The sequence below is a fragment of the Primulina eburnea genome, chromosome 16 (assembly GCF_022965805.1).
Source record: "Primulina eburnea isolate SZY01 chromosome 16, ASM2296580v1, whole genome shotgun sequence".
Taxonomy (NCBI): domain Eukaryota; kingdom Viridiplantae; phylum Streptophyta; class Magnoliopsida; order Lamiales; family Gesneriaceae; genus Primulina; species Primulina eburnea.
The window spans coordinates 867,698-888,146 of record NC_133116.1 but is presented as its reverse complement, the minus strand read 5'-3'; the positions used below and the strand labels follow the sequence as shown (position 1 = coordinate 888,146).

Below are 20,449 nucleotides of genomic sequence, written 5' to 3'. Positions count from 1 at the left end.
CTGAAATCACAAACGCGCACTCACACACACAGAAATCACGCAGTGTGTCAGCACAAAACACTCGTCCAATGCCCCCATTCTCCGCGCTGCGAGTTTTTATGCACAGGAGAAGCAACTTAGTGAAGTGAACCCCATTAACTACATTAACGTGAATTTACAAATTAACCCACCCAAAAACACACTCATTGACATGGATATTTTCTTCACTTTTTGATGGTAAAGTAGTAACCCTCCTCACTACCCCCGAAGCCCGAGGTGGTTTTCTTATCATTGCTATGGATTGTTCTTCGAAATTGAGTTTAGAATTAGCTTATAGGGGTGGAAAATGTCTGGGTTTTTCTCGTTAGGTGGTAAGGACCAAGGATTACAGCAAAAGGATAGCTTTTTAGTGTTAAAAAACGAAGAGATCTACAACAAGGGTTTCGAGTTATGGCAACAGTATCATCATCAGCATCAACACAGCCTTCAGCAGCAAAATCTGCATCACAATTCTCAAGATGTCGACTTCTCTGTTGGTCCAAGTGGTAGTAACATCAGAAGGAATAGTAATATTGTCATTTCCGGTGATATTCGTGATGATTCTTCGAGTTATAGTTACAGATCAGCATCAAGGTTTAGGGTGACGAGGCTGGGTAAAGGTGCGAACGCGGGAATGAACTGTCAAGACTGTGGGAACCAAGCTAAGAAAGATTGCTCGCATTTGAGATGTAGAACTTGCTGCAAGAGCCGTGGGTTTTCGTGCCAAACCCATTTAAAAAGCACTTGGGTTTCTGCGGCTCAACGACGAGAGAGGCAACATCAGCTCGCGGAGTTGCAGCAGGATCGGCAATTGCTGACTGTAAGAGGGGAGAATGCCAAACGGCTTCGAGAAAACCCAGTCGGCGGCGACGGTGGGGGTAGTTTTGGAGGAGGTTCCACTCTTGCTTGTGCTACTACTTCACGTTTTCCGGCTTCCACATCAGGTGATGTTATTCTTTTTAGGTGATGGAATGGAATGTTCGTGTGTGTTTTTGCTGAAAAAGAGCTCCATTTAGATTTTGAACTACTGAAGAATAGCTTAACGTGTGTGAAAGTTGAGTAGAAATCGATGCAGGGTTTACCAAAGAACTGTAAATGTAACACTCTATTATAATATCTGCAAAATGAAAGGAAAATGAAAGGAAAATACTCTTGGTACAAGTGCTACGTACATATCTATGTTAATGACAAACTATATAAATACCCGAATAGAACATCTATATACGTATATATTATTTGCGTGTCATGAATGAAATCCAACCACCACTTTACCTCTCTACTGTTGCTGAGTAAAAATTACGTGAGAAGAATATGTCTATAGAAGTTAGTCAAGAAACATAGTTTTATCATATCTGTACAGGAATATCGTTGCTTTGCTTTTGGTAATTTTCAATGGCTTTCTTATGTTCTGATAATTTCTTTCTTAACTTCGCCTGTGCTAGGGTTTGAATTTGGACACTTTCCACCAGAAGTGAATTCCCCAGCTGTCTTTCGTTGCGTAAGAGTGAGTGCAATGGATGATGCGGAGGAGCATTTTGCTTATCAGACCTCTGTTAACATTGGAGGCCATGTTTTTAAAGGAATTCTTTACGATCAAGGCCGCGAAATCCGGTACCCTCGTGGTGGTGGAGATCAGGCGGGATCCTCCGGACAACAGCCGCTTCATCTCATGGCGGAGGCAACCACGGCCAGCCACCCAAACGTCACCATGCTTGATCCTTCCATTTACCCCACGCCAATGAATGCTTTCATGGCGGGTACACAATTCTTCTCACCACCGAGACCTTAAGAAGTTGAATTGCTCCTCCTTTGACAATAATCCTAAAGATTTATTGTTTTCTATCTAATTAAACTACAAGCGAGTGTTTGAGCATTGAATGTATGGATTCTGCACGTTAATTGGAATCACGTTTATTAGTTGTTCGAATTTCTATTATGATTTTGTGCAATATATTGTTCATTAAATATTATTTTATCGATAACCATTTGTTTGTTATTTTGTGCAACATTTGGATGTGTGCATTTCCCATGTTCCATGTTTTTGCATCATTCTTTGTGTTGTTTTTTATTCTTCGCTAGGCTTGTTTTTATGTTTGTTTTGAACTCGATGAAGCCTTTTCCCCTCATCCTACGTTTTCTACCCATATATTAATCATTTTCCCTAGCTATTTCGTAAAATAATTGTGTAATAAAGCGCTGATCATTTATATATATTTTTATTACCACGCATACCATATATATATATATATACATGAAGTACACCTTGATAAATTCTAGATGATATGAAGATAATTTATTTTTTACTGCATAACTTTATCATATTTTTTAAATATTTTATAACTTTTATATAGATGGCAAAACTAGGTGATGAGCCATTTACAGCATTTTGTACGAGTAAAAAATAAGAGATCGAGCAAAAATGTAGTATGGGCGTGTAGGACTGCAGTGCTATCTAGGATCTTGCATGCATCGGCTAGCTGATGCACTTGGTCACTCGTTTCAGCTAAAAGCCTAAAAGCAAAATGAACTTCACAATCCACTTGTCCATCCTACAAATCTTTTCAATTTCATTCATTCAGTTTAATGCAAATGTCTCATTTTTTTCAAATTTTTTTAAATAAAGTATGAATATTTCTCTTTGAGAAACTTTAACCACGCTCATCCTGGGTAAAATATTAACATTGTTCCTGTAAATTCATATATGTCTTGTTTCGATGTGTTAAATTGCCCAAATTTGATATTCGTCCTATAAGTTGTTTTCCCCTTTAACCATTTGTCATTAAAGTGTTGACTCATTAATGAATATTGCTGACATGTAACTTCGGATATTGCTGACATGTATCATGTTGTGTCATGCATTCCGACAAACAAAAGACATATTTACTAAATTACCGGATGATACCAACATAAAAAATAAAAGAAATGAACTCGCCTTAATATATAAATGCATGATATATAGGAATGGTTGTAAATACTTCTGTAGTCCTGTGAAGTACACACAATATGGTAAGATTAAAGTTGATTTTTTTAAAAGGCATGTATTGAGACACGTATAAGAAACAGAGAAAATTTTGAACTATCACCGTATTTGAAATTTATGCACCTTACCGAAATTAAATAGAGTGAGTCTCCATAAAAAATAATAATTTTAACATAAAAAGTAATAATTTTTCGTGGGTGACCCAAATAAGAGATCCGTCTCACAAATACGATCCGTGAGACCGTCTCACACAAGTTTTTGCCAATTAAATAATATCGAGAGACTTGTATATATATAAATACACATATACATTATATTTATATATATTTGTACGAGTATGTTTCGGTTCTTAATCAAGAAACAACACAAACTTCTTGTAGTTTTCGTAAGATCGTTTTTCTCTGATTGTCCCCCCATTCTGCATCACTCTTTTTTTTAAAAAAAATGTATGTGCAGTAGCCAGTAGATGTTTGCTGCAATTAGAACCTGCTACAAGGATACTCTCAAACTGGGCTAACTAGCAAAGTGAGGAATCTATTTCTTTTATGGTATGGTGGTTGTACTAGAATGAAATAAATTCTATGTCATCAATATTTTATGGATGGACATTAGTTATTGAGGATTTTTTCGAGCATCGACTATGAAACGAAGTTTTAGCAGATGATCATGAGTTTAAGCCAATACTAATGCATTTATTTGTATGCTGAACTTTAATTAACTACAGTTAATTTTAGCATATGATAATTGATTCGTGCATTGTTCTTGTACGCCATTGGACAATGAAGCCAATATTCCAATATTAATGCATTTTCTTTTTCTTTTTCTTTTTCTTTTACTTTATTTAAATAAAAGAGATGTATTGAAGAATTGCATTGGAATTTCTTTTGATATTCCATGCATGATTCTTCGTTATATTAAAAAATTATTTTTAAAAAGATTAACATTTCACCCCTTTCGATCGGGCTGGACTCCGGAAGGTGAAATTCTTGGCCCGGCCCCAAATAGTTGCACCATTCAAACATTTAAAAAGATTGATACCGGTCCACCAAAAATACGAAAACACGCATGCTACTAATTAATTGAGTGCCTGTCTGGGTCCGGTTGGCTAGTGTTACAAGCTCCGGTTCTCAAAAAATACCCAGTTCGACTCTCCTTCACTTCTTACCAGCAGTGTTTCTTTGGGGTGAACCAGTTTCTGGCGATTGCTGCCTTTGTGGAGAGGGATCCTCAGGCTTGGCTCGCGCATTCCCCCGCTGAGCTCTTCAGTGTTTTTTATGCTAAAGTAATTGCCTTCAGCAAAAAACCTTTATTAATTTCTTTTTGCCCGGAAAACTAAAGGAGTTGAATCGATGATGGCGATGCAGGGCGTGGTGGCATCATGGATAGCATTTGCTGTGAGGATATGGTGCATCCATAGGGCGGTCCCTTGTTCGTGGCGGTGTATCAGCCTGTTCAAACGCTCGTTGTACCCATCACGGCTTCAGTTTCTTTGGGAGAGGAATTCGAATCCTCGTCCGACTACCACTCGAGCTTTATATTTTATATTCAATAACACCATAATTTATACTTAATTACATAATATATGCAAACAATTACTACATGCATGCACTACTAACTAATCCAAAGATTTTATATTACATCGAAAACATATATTATTTTTATATCAATAATTGATTATTCAAAATTCTATAAATTTTTTTGTTCTTTGTTTTATGCGCTTCTTCTAGCTAGGTGGTCAACCGAATATAATAATTACAAATACTTTTGGGCATGTATGTATATTATATATGATGCAGGATCGTAGGTGCGGTATTGATCATAGCAGGACTGTCACGTGTCAAGTCCTCCATAACCCACTTCTATCTTAGCCAACTTATTAAATAAAACATGTCAAATTTATTCATAAACAGAATGTATTTATGTCAAATATTAACGTTTTATATGTTACCTTCTCAATAAAGTTTTATCAAATTAGATGCTAAATAAAATCTAAGTTAACCATAATTAAAATGTGTAATAATTTTTCCCTCGAAAGAATCGTAGGGAATTTATTGTAAAAGATTTTTTCTAGCATAAAATATGCGATCCATGATTTCAAACTGACAGGGAAATCAATTACACATGCAAATATTTCAGTTCCAGTAATTAGTTATTATTCATAATTAATTCAGTCTTTCTTACAATATACGATCTTATGTAAAAAAAATACAAAAAATAAATAAATCCAGTTGATCCGCTATTGAGATGGTGGAATCACTACAAAAAATTCTGCGTACAACAACGCACATACGACAACGTTTTTGTCGATCTAATTAAAAATTTATAATTATGACTAAATAAAAGCTATTCAATTTATCTTAGGCTTCATTTTACTGATGAGATGATGAAAATATTTAATGTGAGAATAATAAATTGAAAGATAAGTTTGATCATACAATCAATATTAATTATAATTATTGAAGAATTCGAGTCAATGACGGGTGACACAAAGACAAGAAATTCATCATTTGCACCAAAAGGTGCCATTAAATATATAAAATCAGAATCCATACGATAGCTCAATCCAAGGATAAAAAGGAAAGAATATATATAAAGCCATAATACTGTTGAATTTGATTAGCATCTTTAAGAAAATAATCAACATCCTTAAATGGAACAAAGAAACTCAATCAAAATCCCATGTATAAACATAACGAAAAAGAGACCAAATCCATCTACAGAAAAAATTTCACATTGGGCTGGTGTCCTTGATCTGATACTGCACAAGATCCTCCTCAATTCTGCTCTGAAAAACCTGGCAGCAGCGGCAGCGGTGGCATTGCCATCGGAATTTGCTCCGGCAGCACCCTCGACACCATATATTGTGTCGGAGGCACTGGTGGTGTGTAAAATCGACGCCAACGACCTGGGGCTGTAATATAAATACATAGGATCCAATGCTGTTGACTCGTAGAAACCCTGATTCTCACACAAAATATTCCCACTAGTCGATGCACCCCCGAACTGCATATAATGATCATCATCATTCCACATAGGCATCATTGTTGAATTACGGTTCACAATTGAATTCTGGTTCACAGAATGCAATTCTTGATTATGATCCAAACTAGCGAAATGCATGATTGAGGACATTGCTTGCTGGTTTATAACTTCAAATTCAATATTCCCTCTTTGAGTCATCCCTGGATTGAAACAGCTTTGGTTTTGGAATGGATTTATTCTCCCAAAATCACTCAAATTCACATCCAAAACCTCTTGACTTTTCTTCAGATTATTAACTCTTGATCTAACGACCTCTAATTTAACCCTCAAATTCGCTGCAAATTCTCTCAACTGCACTTCTGTAAAACCATTCAAGAAATCCATCCAAGTGGGATACCTTGCTTCCATGTTCTTTTTTCGAAGTTTCGAAAGCTCATCCTCGATCTTTTTCGCCCTATCATGCAAGAAATCAGACAAGCCAAAACTCTTGATTGAATCCTTGTTCTTTGCTTTGTAAATGTCGATCATACGTCGAATTTTTTCAGTGTTTTCGGGCCATATTTCGGGCGCAAAGAAACCCTTTTCTTGTCCCGAACCGTAGATTATCATGCACGCGTCAATATCGCAAAGGACGGTCAATTGTTGTATTTTTTTCACCAACCCCTCTTTTCGTTTCTTGAAAGTTACGTTTCTCGACTTTTCATTGCATATTAATTCCATGTTTAATTTCGCTCTCCCCATATCTAGATCTGCATTCACAAGAATTCATGTATTCAAATCACACTGCAGTGTTCGCAAAAAGAAATATAAAAAATCACACTGTATATCAGTAGCGTAGCCGACAGGAGGATCAAAACTAAATCTTGAAAACAATATATAATACAGACAAATTCATTTTTTCGTGTATGTGTGTTATATATTTATTTATATACATATAAAAACCATAAGAAAATTTACAGAAATCTGATATGAATAAATTCGCGAAGCATTGAAAAAGAAAAAAACGCAACCGATGGTAAAACAATGATAAAGACATACCTGTATGCAGGCGTTAATGGATTCTTTCTTGGGAGAGAACTCGAAAAGAATTAAATAAAGAATATTGGGGAAGGTTTTTAATTTATTGTCATTTACAATTTGTTATTATACATATGGAAGATATGATAAGATACATTTAATTGTGTATGGAAAGTATTTACTTCTTCAACTGATTTCCTTAATGAGTAATCCAAAAAGTGAACGGAAATATTTATTTCTTATATTATGTTTTTTAATTGGAGATCTATTTCCAAATATATTGGGATATTTGTGGATTCGCCTATTATTATAATAAAACTTAATATTTTCCTATTTTAGAACGAAAAATTATTAATTTAGAATATGGATTTCAGGTCAGAATAATAATATTATTTCCATTATGTAAATATTGGTACGCAACAATTAGATATGACAATGGGTCGAATTTGGGTAGGATTCAAGGCCTTCGTCCCCTTCTCCATTTGTTGTATCTATCTCTTATCCACTTTCATCCCCATCAGATATTCAACTTTCATCTTCATCCTCACACTCGTAAGGTGATTTAACATTCATACTTTTAATAAGATATATCTTATTATATATCACCTAAATCATTTTTTAATTTTAAATTATTTCGATAAAACTATACTTATTTATCAAATTTTTAAAAGAACAATAAGAAAAAGAATAAAGATAAAAAAAATAGCAAACTAAACATCATATAAAAAATAAAAAAATTCATTATCCTACAATTTTTTATACTAATTATAATTTTATTTGTTCCATCCAACACACATATACATTTATCAAATTTTTAAAAGAACAATAAGAAAAGGAATAAAGATAAAAAAAAAATAGCAAACTAAACATCATATAAAATATAACAAAATTCATTATCCTACAATTCTTTATACTAATAATTTTATGGCAAAAAATTATATGAGACATTACATGAGAGATATATAGTATAATAGTATTATGAAATGAGTAGATTGATATATAGGTCTCATATCTATTTATTGTTCTCAATCCATATAGTATATATATATATATATAATCAATTAAGCTTTTTAATTTATTCGATAAACATACTTATTTATCAATTTGGTACACTAAGAAAAGAAAAAGATAGCACAAACTAATATATATATATATATATATTATATATATATAAATAAATCATTCGGGTGCGATGAGCATGATATTAGCTCATCCGCCTCAATCCTCATCGCCTATTACTCGTTTATTTAATCGAGTAAAAAATTCTCTCCACACCCTCCTCCATTCGGGTCGAGTTGGAGGAAATTGTCATCACTAGTAGCAATTAGGCGTGACAACGGGTCGGGTCATTGCTAGGTTTAAACTCGGAATAATAATATTCTTTCCATTATGTAAATTTTTGTATGTAGGGATGACAACAGGTCTAGTCATTTCCAGGTTTAAACTCGACTTCGTATTATACCTGCCCAGTTGAGACGTGTTAAACACGGTTAAGCGGGTCAACAATCGATTATGGTGCGGGTCCTGAGATTTAATGAACTCTCCCCCATTTTTAAAGAATATAGTTTAATTTCTCAATTTTTTTAATTTCTTTTGATAATTGTAATGTAAATACTTCTAGTATTAGTGAGCTTATTAAATATGTGAACAATCACTACGTGATATTTTTTCCTGTATTGCACATGTAATATTTTAAATTTGTATGTTTAAGATAATCTAAAAAAATTTGAATTGTATATGAAAACAATTAAGCTTGTACTTGATTATATATGGACAAAATCCCAAGTTATGAAACAATGTGGTAAATTTACAAAATCAATCGTATGATGTCTAACAGTTTGCATGAGATGTTTCAATACCTTGGAATTTAATATATAAATGGTTATTATCATATATTGAATAATAATTATTATTATGTATACTTTTTATCAATATATTTGAGCTCGTTGTATTTATTTGTTTTCAAATCAATGAAATATATGCACAAGTTTTTGTGAAATTTTAGTGTTTAATGATATTAGTTATCAATCATCAAGTACTGTTTATTATCTTATTTCTCATTTAGTTTTAACATATTTTTGCTACATTGCATATATTTTTATCTAACATATTAAATCTAGTGATGATGTTTTAATTTATTGTTTGTATGTTACGAAAGAAAAATGAGAAAAATATATTTTAAAATTCCTCAAATACTTTTATGTTCTTTTGTTTTAGATTCTACGTTTAAATTGGATGGTTTACAAGAAATGTCAATTTTATATTATGATTCTTTAGACCATATTACGGAAAAAATTTCATCTATCTCATGATTTGTTTAATATTAGAACTCATTTATATGATATTCATAACATCAAATATTATACATAAATTGTTCCACATAAAGCACAATCAATTATCACCAGTAATATCACTTCCAAACTTACTAAAACACAACTTTTTTATTGAAGAACATATAAAACGTGTGGAGGATCCTCAATTTTCGACCAGGAACTTAAGAATTATCTTACCGCTGCATTTGATTTTAGGGATGCAGATGAGAATATTATTGACATATTGCGATGGTGGTCGCAAAAAACACAAGCATATCCAATTTTGTTTATCATGACAAAAATTTTAATCTTGCTCCGTTTCAACTGTTGTAGTGGAGCAAAATTTTAGTATCAGAGTAAATAAATTATATGAGAGATGCTCTAGCTTAAGAACGAAAAATTTGGAAGTCCAATGTTTGCTCAATGATTGATCAAAAGCTGTAACCCGAACCCAAGATATTAAAAGTGATAAGAAGAAGAAGAAGACAAAACCGAGAGAAAATTCGGAACGACGGGAGAAAATGTAAGTGATTGAGCAATATCACTCCTAAAAGTAAGCATGTAAAGATAAGCTAATTACTGAGCTTCGATTCATCTACATTAAAAAAGGATACGTCGGTAACTTATATAGTTATACTATGTAGTTATAGCTATTTAAGTGCAAGCCATTTTTTATAATCTTTTTTATTCTTTAAATGTTTATTAACAAATAATAATTTTTAAAAAACAAAACGACTTAACCCGACCTGGAAACGGGACGGTAACCATCCTAGATGGATACGTTTAAGGGTCGGGGTTTCCCTAACCCGTTGGGTTCGAGAAATTGTTTTCCTCAAACTGAACCCAATAAATGGCTGTGAACCTGCCGGGTGAACCACGTGTGAAATTGTCATCCCGATTCTCAAATGTCGCTTGCAAATTATTGGGAATTTCAAAACCGGAAGCAACAAAGAATTAAACCGTCCATATAGCTGCGAAAGACAACTAGTTGCAACTTTTACTTCGATCGTTTTATAGCCGCAAATGTAATATTCTGAACACGTTTTGCGCATCACGGTAAAGTTTCTACTTTTTGTATCACATATAAACGGAACAATTGGCCATTCAAAAGGTGTATTCCATTTTTTTAAAATAAAAAAGATAATTAGTTTGACAAGATAAGAAATCCTGATTTACAACATTGCTAATAGAGTGGGGAACCACAATCAAAAACACCAACGGACATCCAGTAAGCAAACTTCTAGTAGCCAATACATGAGCCACTCGATGTGCGGTTCTCCGGCAATGCATGAAGACAACACCCGGTGTATTAGCGCAGAGATGGCGAATATGTTCTAGAAAAGAGCAGTGGTTCTAATTTCGTCGAGTGCATCTGATTCAAAGTGTATTACATTGATGCTACATGTAAGGGTTTAGTTCGTGTATGATTTTATTAAAATAATGTAGTATTTTTTAAACAACGAGGTTGAGAGAATTTTCTATCCAATTAATATCAGTGTTCAAATAATCGTTACTCGTATAAAGGGAAAAACTATGTCATTGATTTTGAGTTTGAATCATATATAGATAAATTATTGAAGAAATACCGGGATAAACAAAATATATATATATTAGTTAAAAAAAAACCGCCGAGACATAGCCTAGATGGCCACTACCTACCACCTTTTAATTAGAGCAATGATTAATGGATTTGGATCCTCTACTGTGTTGAAAATCAACATTTGGTGATGTGCATTTTTTACACGAGATGATCACGTGATCATCTTGAGGACATAACACCATATGTGATAAATTTAATAAATTTTCAAATTACACGAGATGATCATGTGATCATCTCGTATGAAAAGTGCACATCACTTGGTGCTGTGTTTTCAACACAGTAGAGGATCCAAATCCATGACTAATATAACTACTATCTATATAAGTAAAATTTGAACTCAAGACCACACAAATAATAACTTTTTAATGCTCGAATGCTTGTTCCAAATAATCCTAAATTTTCCTAGGACCCTTGTCTAATGGCAAGAGATAGATGAGTATAAACGAATCATACTGTTTTTTTTAAAAAGACGAGCAATATATAAATTAATTAAACATTTACACACATAAATATTATTTATTCGTAATTAATTTTTTGATAGCTTTATTCGTAATTAATTTGATTACACGAGTTCATAATAAAACTAAATCTGATACAATCAAATAAAATTGGGATTTTGAGTCGATGATTTAGAACCAATAAAATCCTAAATTTAAAACTAATTATTAAAGTAGAAGTTAAAGAATTTTTTTTTTTAAAGTAAGAAGGTAAGAGGTAGAATCACTTGACGTGTGAATTGTGTCGGTGAATCTAGTCCGTTTACGAGGAATCTCCAAGAAATGTTAAGATATGTCCCACCACACGTCACGCAGCCGAGAGGCGTCGTGATCAAGTTTAATAAATGTCGACTTTTGGTCAATCCACATCGTCTCGTTTCCCCTATATAAAGGACAGTTTCACTTCTCTTTGTTCATTCATACAAACGGTTAGCTCACAATTATTCTGAATTTGGGTTTACTTTTTGAGGAAAAAACCTGCGAAATGGCTTCGGAAGTAGAGGGACAAGTCATCGGATGCCACTCCGTCCAGCAGTGGAAGGATCAGTTTCAGAAGGGTCTCGATAGTAAAAAGCTCGTACGTTTTTTGCTCTTTTGGATTCCTTATTTGAAGATGATTCATTATTTGCTTTTTATTGATTCATTTTCTTTGATGATAATCATAATTCGGTGAAAGATTTGTCACAGGACTCTTTCGTATTTTTATATATCCTTCTTTTTTGGGTGGTATAACTGAATTGTTTGATTGATTTTTTTTAATGATGATATGATATCAATGTTTAAAATGGCCAAAAACAATACACTGATTTAACAAAAATTTCAGTCCATGGCTTATGTTGGTTTTCGAAAATTATGTATGGTTTAAGTATCAGCAGGATAAGTTTGGCTTTTGCAGTACGTTTTATCAGAGAGTTTACTCCGAGGTCTCAAAAAATTGCTGCATTGGCAAGAACGCTAGAGAGCATGATCGAAACTCCTTGTTAAAACATTTTAGCTGTTTTGGCACTGACGTTCTATATATTAATGTTGTTTCAATCTGTTAACGCCAGAAACAAAAATGTTCTGTTCAGGTGGTTGTCGATTTTACAGCTTCATGGTGCGGACCGTGCCGTTTCATAGCCCCGATCTTGGCAGAGATTGCGAAGAAAAGAACCCATGTTTTATTCTTGAAGGTTGATGTTGATGAACTTGAGGTAATATCTACTTTGCGTGCAATTTGCATTGTTATTCGGCTTCTTTTTGAATTTTGTTCTAAATTTGGTTTCAGAAAAATACGTTGTTCAATTTCAACTTCGTCTAATTGCATTCATAATCATAATCATTACATTGCTAATTTGGTACAAATTTATTCAGGATGTTGCAAAGGAATTCCAAGTACAGGCAATGCCAACTTTTCTGTTCTTCAAAGAGGGGAAGGAAGTGGACAGGCTCGTGGGAGCAAAGAAGGAAGAGCTGCAGGAAAAGATCAACAAGTATGGCTCCTTCATTACGGCTTGAGGGAGCTGCATCAAGATTACAGTTAAATGTGGCTTGTTGGCACTTTTAATAAGTTTGATTTGATTTCATAATTATAATAATCTTTATAATAAGTTCGATTCCATAGTTATAATAATCTTGTAATATGTCGTTATTACTTGGATGATACTTGTTGTGTAATGGAATCTTCTTGGTATTTGTGTTCTTGTCTTCTCTTTACAAGTTCAAGAATTAGAGGGTGGCGATTTCATTGTGACACCAAATAATTGAAAGTTATATACATATAACCATAGACAGCCATTGAGATACATTATCAAGCATAAACGTGTACTATAAGTTTAAAAGAAACGAAATATCAATCGTGTGTACTTGTTCAACTATATGAACTTGTGATGACTGTTCAATTTCGACAGAATTAGTAGGAGATCAATGTAAAATTCAATTTCATTATACTCGTCGTAAAAGGAAACCGGGAAAGTAAAATAAAATATAAAAAATAGCACAACTGCATCGAATTATTCCTCCATGCGGTTGTTCTTGGTTTGCTGCTGGGAAACTTGGACCTTGATCTTTGGCAGTGAGGGATCTTGGTGGAGAACTCTGACCATGTGAATGCTCTGTTCCAGCTCCTTTGCTGCTTCTCCCTGTAACTTGGCCTTCTTTCCCTTCATCCTGTCCAATATTGTAATATGGGTCAGTCACTGTTGAATATAAACCGAAATAGTACGAAACAAAACGTTTCAAAGCTAGCAATAATCAGGGAGGAAGAAGAACCTTTTGGCATGGTGCCTTGCCTCCCAATCAACTCCGACTTTATCAATTTTCTTGATGGCCTTCAGAGACCAGAGTGTTCTCTATCACATACCTATCATATCTGTCCGGTTATTTCGAATGTTGAATCCTTATAAGTTAAAACAATGCCAAGGTGAGATAGCTCGCTGCAATTGAATCAAGTAGAAGTGAAGCATAAAAAAGGGGATGAATGATGATAGCACTTCCTACCCGTGTCACGTCCTTGCTGTGCAACCATCTGTAAGCCTTGATCTATTTTACTTTAGGAGGGTTCTTCTTCATCTTGAAGTTTTTGTGGCAGCAGGAGAATCAATGGTATTCTAGCCAATCCATTCCAGCAACGAATTATTTTGTAGACGTGAGACTCTCAATAACTTAATTCAATTTATATGGAACATCTACTACACACTCTCACACCCTTTCGTTATCTTTTTTCTCCAATCCATTCTCTCTAGCTATGACTATGAATGACCCAAAAATTACTTTAAAAAAATTTGAGTTTCACAAATGCTATACTAGCAGAATTCCCGCCCGTTTCTTTCTTTTTCTTTTAGAAAGTTCTTTTCAAATGAATTATTATACTTGTACATGAGATATTTTCTGATTCTATGATTTAGATTTTCAGTTGAGTTATCACAAATTTAATGAATCTCAACAAGCACAAGTAGTTCTTAGGAGATTGCAAGATGGAGAAATTGCGGCACTGATTAGTGATGCTGGAACTCCAAGCATCAGCGATCCTGGTGTGGAGCTGGTGAGTCACTTGTTCAAGTGTGACATGCTTGTTTGCATATCCATAGACATATACACACATGCACAAATGTTTATTCATAGTCTTCCTTTGGAATGCCTACATGTGCTGCAAGAGATTAAAAACTCATCAAGCTGATTTATTTTTATTGACTTCGTGCACTTATGTTCCTTTTGGATGTGGGTGTAGGCCAAGCTGTGTGTGGATAAAGATATACCCGTTATTCCAGTTCCTGGGCCATCTGCAGTAGTAGCAGCTATTTCGGCATTCGGTTTATACTAATGAGTTCACATTTGGTAATATTTGATTACCATGGTTCTTCTTTAACTGCTCAATTATAAAGACTAATTGTGTGCAATATTGTGCAGTTGGCTTTCTTTCTAAACATGCTGGAACTAGAAGAGAGAAGCTGTTGGTCTCAGCAAATAATGCTGCCACTCAAGTATTCTTTGTTCCTCCTCACAATCTCCGTCAGATTTTAGAAGATACCTCTTTAATCTTTGGCCTATCTAGGTAATTACCGACAGGAATATTTTTTAATAATTTACAGGCACATATACATTTGCTGCTTTTGAAACTAGTACCTTGACATTCTATGGACTATCTCTAAGTTTTGTTTGTTAGGAAGCGACATATTTTGAAAGTCTTAACAATTCATCTGCTGCTTTGCCTACTGGCTTCTGTTATTGGCACTGTTATCAGCACATAAAGGAAACATATGCTTGTGCATTCTTCACACAACCATTATAAAAAATAAACTAAAGAAATACAATATATGGGATCCTTTTTATATTGAACCATGATTGAAGGAACTACTAATAGAGAGGCCAAAGTTCTCTCTAGTCTCAACTAGAGAATGAGTTGGGAGAACTAACGTCCAAATGTCACAGTCTTTCTGCGGTAACAGAACTATCTTGGGGAAAATTCTTAATAGTTATCAGTTTTGTTTCATCAAGGATTGGGATTCTATATAGCTTTCGCATGTGATCGGATAGACTGGAAAAAACTATAAACGGATATTGATATTTGCTCCTTTTAAATGGCTCTTTTGGAGTCTCCTATAGACTAAACACCTTGTCTGAACTTCTAAGGTTCACCAAATTGATGGGGCATGTTTGGGTACCATACTCTGTTGTTAATGAAGTAATCAATTCAATTGTATGGGCATGCTTGCCTTACAAATTACCCTATCAATTAAGGCAAAGATAGGGAATGGAAATGCAATTTGGTGATGTTTATTTATTATAGTATAGTTTATGCTATGCCGGCGGTCAAGTTGGTGGCTTCAGAAACATCAATGAAAAGGAAAGCAATATATTCTCTCGCACTTGAGAAATTCGGGAAGCAACTTGGTTCAGACGACATAAATTTTGTTTGATATATTTTCAGACATGAGTTCCAAACTAGCTATAGATTATTAGTTGCAACTTGGAAATAATCTTTGCTTCGTCCACTGTATTTTATCTCCACTTCAATTTTTTCCTTCAATCACGAGGAAAAACCAATGTTGATTGCCAAATTGTGGACTTTGATTCTGGGCCGTTTTGGACCTGAAGAGATAGATAGAGACAGAAATTGCCTGTTTATAAAAGCAATTTATCAATGTTGATTGCTGATCTGCCCCTATATGGCATTGCAAAACCCACGGGGTAGATAAATCTTAGCTTAATTTGGATTCAACCTGTCTCTCAGTACCTCGAGCTTTATGATTTTGAAAATTCATTTTAATGGATAAGTGGGATGAATCTTGAATCTTTACCATTTTAAACAGCCAACATTGATGCAAATTTCATGGTGGTTTTTCATGGATTGTATTGTAGCATTAATGACCCACCTGGAGGAGAATAATATTGAAGATTTCAAGTAAATTTTTATGTTAGACTCACATTTATTTAAGACAGTATAAATTAAAGCTGGTATATCTTGTTGTTTCCTGTTGTCGATTTTTTTTTCTTAACGATAGAGGCTTTGAATGGACGTTACCCATTACCTAGTAGGAAATTTTGGCTTTTGTTGTCTTTATATGTCTGGGGTGGCACCAGAAAGTGACTGAAAATTTAAAACATTGGAAGATTGTGTTGATAGTATCGTACATTCGTCTGCAATTGACAATGTTTTTATGCATGACTACGTGTTAAGATTCCTTTGGCAGCCACCTACGCAAAGAAAACCTATTTTTTCTACTTGTTTGTTGTCATATAAAGAATAAATACAGCTCCAATCTTGTCTTCTCGGTTTTCATTTGCGTGATGTTCATTTTTTGCACCAAAAATTTTATTAGAAATAACCAACGAAAGTAATTGCAGAAAAAATGAAGTCAACAGCATTCATGAAAAAATAACAAAATATTCATCGTGTGTACCTGTTCTCTTTCTCATGCCAAAATACAGCCAAATCCCATGTTATAAAATAAACTTTACCAACTATTGAAAAACCTGTGCTTCTTCTAATGGAGATTTAAGACCCATTTTTAGGTCCACCAACAGGTGGTTACGCCTTTAAACTCTAAGCTAACAGCCTAGTGTGTGGCTAACAGCATCTACAAACAACTGCAGACCAACCATTTTGGCAGTTTGACAAGATTGATTATTTTCTGAGAAAAGTTACGAGGCAGTCTTGGGCTGGTAACTTGTCTTCACGTGAGAAAGGGGGCATAATTGAAAAGGAAGTCATTGTTTTTATATGAATTTCATATTGGGGTTGGAGTGTCATAATTATTATCCTTTCTTTTTATTGAATGATCTCTTCTGATTATTTATATTTGGTTGGTTTCATTGTTTCAATGATAAGGAGGGTTGGTGTATTTGCACGGGTGTAAGTTTTGTCTCCTTTTGTTGAGAAGACTTGGCCTTTGTGAGCCAATTTGAGGCTCTTTCTTCGATCACTCTGTAGCGAATTCCCTTCTTCCAAATATAAGGCTCACGAAAACTTTTTTCAGGTATTTGAGTATCTGGGCTTTTTCTTATTTATTTTCCTGTTTCTTGATACTAGTTTGCGATGATCTGAGCATATGAAGGAAATGTTTCTTATGTGGGTTATTGTTGGTTGCCTGAATTGCATGTTAAAGTTGATTCATGGTGGCCTCTTATATTCGATCAAACAAAGATGAACTCTTGCTCTTTTAGGTACCTCTTTTGTGAAACTGAGTTAAGATATTGTATTTATTTCTTTAACTGTAGTTTGTGTTCTTTTTCTGTCTTCTCTAAGCCTGTTTCCTTCAAATTTTCAATTTTTGACTGTCTGGTAAAGGTTATATGACATTATTACATCTGCCACAGTTTTTCTGTCACCCTCTTTCGGTGGTTTTCATCAATTTCCTCTCTATAGTTTGTTTGCTCAGCTGTGATGGTTTGCATTCCGCTCGGTGTTCGTCAACTGGCACGGCAAATTTTTGAAGCTTCACTGGAAAAACATGGCTTCCTTTTATTCAAATGCAAGCAATGAAGAAGACATACTGCCTACCACGTATTCACTAAGTCAGAAGCTCATTTCTTATCCTTCATCCGGTCTTCCTAATAATAAAGCATACGTAAGCCAGCCTTCTGTTTCGGAATCCTGCTTGAATTTGTTGTCCGCTAGCTCTATATTGGCTCATGACCATGCTGAAAACAATTATATACGAAGTAGTGGTGAAATGACACTTGTACCTCCAACGGGTTTTCCCACAGATGTGCGGCAAGTTGATACACAACTGAATTTCATGTGGCGATTTTCAGATTGTGATACAGTAGCGGTAAATCCCCATGCACTTTCTAACGAACTAGAGCACGGCCATGGCCCTAAACAAAAATCTTTAAGCCATGGCTTATGTCTTAGTTTGGGATCTCAGGAACAGTCACTGGATCAGATGACTTCGAATATGAATCGGTACGCAAACTCGAGTCTCTGTTCCCTGTTAAGTTCCCATGTTTTGCAATCAGAGGTCCATCTTTCTCAAAGAATCAACCTTAAGAATGTCGAATACCTGTCATTTGATTTGCCTCAAGGGAACCAAGATGCAGTGAAATACGAAGTGAACGATTTTCAGAACTTGATTAGCTCCAAAGACACAATTTCTTGGCCATTTCTATATCAGACACCAGAATCTTCGGGAACATTGTGCAACTCCAAGTATCTGAAGGCAGCTCAAGATTTACTAGATGAAGTGGTGAATGTTCATAGAGCTCTAGAAACATTAGGAAAAGGTAAGAATAAAAAATACTTGGTCCAGATGGCTCAAAAGAGATAGGTGCAAGAGTGGGTGAACCTTTTGCTGATATTTCATGAATCAACTACAAAGGCACCTGATATTTCACATTCACCTTCTGAGCGCCATAATCTGCAGAATAAGATGACAAATCTTGTCTCCATGTTAGAAGAGGTATGGCCATAATCTATGTTGTTTATGTTTGTTGTGTGTACTCAAACATCTTCTCGATTAGATTTCATATCCACCTTGGCTTAAGTTTGTTTTGTATAAGCTGTTTTCTTGCTCCTTATTGTCCTACGAGGAACACTAGTTTGGGAATTTCTTTGTTATTTGTTTCTGTTGTAGGTTGACAAAAGATACAAACAATACAGCCATCAAATGCAAGCCGTGATTTCATCATTTGACATGTTTGCTGGGCAGTGGTGTCGCCAAACAATACTTGGCTCTTGCCCTTCGAACAATATCCAGACAGTTCCGTAGCTTGCGTGATGCAATCAAGAAGCAAATTCAAGATACCCAAAATAACTTAGGGGAGCAAGATGCTAATTCACATGGTCCAGGAGTATTATCCCGCCTACGCTATGTGGACGAGAAACTCAGGCAACAAAAGATAGTTCAGCAGTTCGGTATAATGACACAACCTTGGAGGCCACAGAGAGGCTTGCCTGAAACTGCCGTTTCAGTACTCCGTGCATGGCTTTTCGAGCATTTTCTTCACCCGTATGTTTTTCCTCTTGTTACTTCTTATTGGCACTGGGAACGACTCCATGAAGGCTGCTCCTAACTCTAATGTTTGGTCAACGCTTGCACAGTTATCCGAAAGACACGGAGAAAAGCATTCTTGCAAGGCAGACAGGATTAACCAGAAGCCAGGTAAATACACATACGCCAGCAAAAGCTGCCATAGTCTAGAGACTAACGAATGCCTTAGCATGAACGGTATTGTATCAAAGTATCAGTTTTCATAAGCTTTCTTAAATCAGGTCGCAAACTGGTTTATCAATGCTAGGGTCCGACTTTGGAAACCGATGATTGAGGATATATACAAGGAGGAGTTTGCGGATGCAGAAACTGAACCCAAATCTTCACCAGAAGATGCACGGGTAACTCAAGAGGTCTCTTCACTTAAAGACACAGAGGAAGGGCTTCAAGAAAGCTTAATATCGGCTGCTTCAGATGGCAAAAGCTGGGCGCACTCCATTGAGTCGAGGCACACCGTTTTTTCTAGAGCAGAGTTGTGCTATGAGGCAGGAGTTTTTCGAGAAAATGAGATTAATTATGGGTTAACTCATTTGCAGAAACAACACATTAATGAAGATTCAAGACACAATGATATGATCTTGTGTGGTTCAACGAGAAATCATGTGTCCCTTGCCCTCGGGTATACTTATAGTGAGAGAGATTTTCAGCCAATATCGGTTGAAAATAAATTGAAAGGTAACGATGCTGAATCTTCTTCTATGGGAGTGGACAAATTGGAATACTATGATGAGGATACCATAAATCATCAGCCCGGGTTTGTTAATCCGAACCCGTTGTCTGATTTTGTATTATGATACTTTTTAGGTGGATTAGATATTGTTTCAAAGACAGCGCACACATACAGGAAATATAGAGGTATTTGGCTTCTTCAATAATTTTGAGTAAAATAACAAAGAAAAGCTCCGTGTGTGTATCTTGTGTTGATACTGGATGCTCCATTGTATAGCATGGTCCAACCAACATTGTTTGTAAAGCAAATATTCTGTTTATATTAGATTAGAGACAAATATTATATTGAAGTGATGGTGAGGAAGTAACTGATGTTGTTATTCCTTTTCATGGGCTAAAATAGT

The 20,449-nt window shown here is 35.0% G+C and overlaps 3 protein-coding genes, 1 long non-coding RNA gene and 1 pseudogene across 4 annotated transcripts; 3 read left to right on the top strand and 2 right to left on the bottom strand.

The window, feature by feature from the left end:
* Positions 1 to 128: 128 nt before the first annotated feature.
* On the top strand, positions 129 to 1,904 carry LOC140816969 (protein SHI RELATED SEQUENCE 7-like). The gene is made up of 2 exons (XM_073176489.1): positions 129 to 962; positions 1,461 to 1,904. Exons 1-2 carry the CDS (start codon positions 326 to 328, stop codon positions 1,805 to 1,807), a joined length of 984 nt encoding a protein of 327 aa, XP_073032590.1. The 5' UTR covers positions 129 to 325; the 3' UTR covers positions 1,808 to 1,904.
* Positions 1,905 to 5,644: 3,740 nt separating this feature from the next.
* LOC140817241 (uncharacterized) lies at positions 5,645 to 6,712 on the bottom strand. Its single transcript, XM_073176881.1, has one exon. The coding sequence runs from the start codon at positions 6,698 to 6,700 to the stop codon at positions 5,645 to 5,647; it is 1,056 nt and encodes a 351-aa protein (XP_073032982.1). The 5' UTR covers positions 6,701 to 6,712.
* A 5,050-nt stretch (positions 6,713 to 11,762) lies between these two features.
* Positions 11,763 to 13,088, top strand: LOC140817405 (thioredoxin H-type 1-like). Its single transcript, XM_073177073.1, has 3 exons — positions 11,763 to 11,983; positions 12,477 to 12,599; positions 12,760 to 13,088. Exons 1-3 carry the CDS (start codon positions 11,891 to 11,893, stop codon positions 12,901 to 12,903), a joined length of 360 nt encoding a protein of 119 aa, XP_073033174.1. The 5' UTR covers positions 11,763 to 11,890; the 3' UTR covers positions 12,904 to 13,088.
* LOC140817406 (uncharacterized) lies at positions 12,912 to 14,714 on the bottom strand. Its single transcript, XR_012114756.1, has 2 exons — positions 13,657 to 14,714; positions 12,912 to 13,554 (listed from the first exon to the last, which is right to left on the bottom strand). It is a non-coding gene; the product is annotated as an uncharacterized lncRNA (long non-coding RNA).
* A 1,668-nt stretch (positions 14,715 to 16,382) lies between these two features.
* On the top strand, positions 16,383 to 20,393 carry LOC140817271 (BEL1-like homeodomain protein 3; annotated as a pseudogene).
* The last annotated feature ends 56 nt before the right edge of the window (positions 20,394 to 20,449 follow it).

Excerpts from the sequence above, each read along its gene's own strand:
- LOC140816969 (XM_073176489.1), top strand. The coding sequence starts at position 326 with ATGTCTGGGTTTTTCTCGTTAGGTGGTAAGGACCAAGGATTACAGCAA. Across the intron at positions 963-1,460 it reads TTTTCCGGCTTCCACATCAG|GGTTTGAATTTGGACACTTT; the intron begins GTGATGTTATTC and ends CGCCTGTGCTAG.
- LOC140817241 (XM_073176881.1), bottom strand. The coding sequence starts at position 6,700 with ATGGAATTAATATGCAATGAAAAGTCGAGAAACGTAACTTTCAAGAAA.
- LOC140817405 (XM_073177073.1), top strand. The coding sequence starts at position 11,891 with ATGGCTTCGGAAGTAGAGGGACAAGTCATCGGATGCCACTCCGTCCAG. Across the intron at positions 11,984-12,476 it reads GTCTCGATAGTAAAAAGCTC|GTGGTTGTCGATTTTACAGC; the intron begins GTACGTTTTTTG and ends TGTTCTGTTCAG. Across the intron at positions 12,600-12,759 it reads TTGATGTTGATGAACTTGAG|GATGTTGCAAAGGAATTCCA; the intron begins GTAATATCTACT and ends AAATTTATTCAG.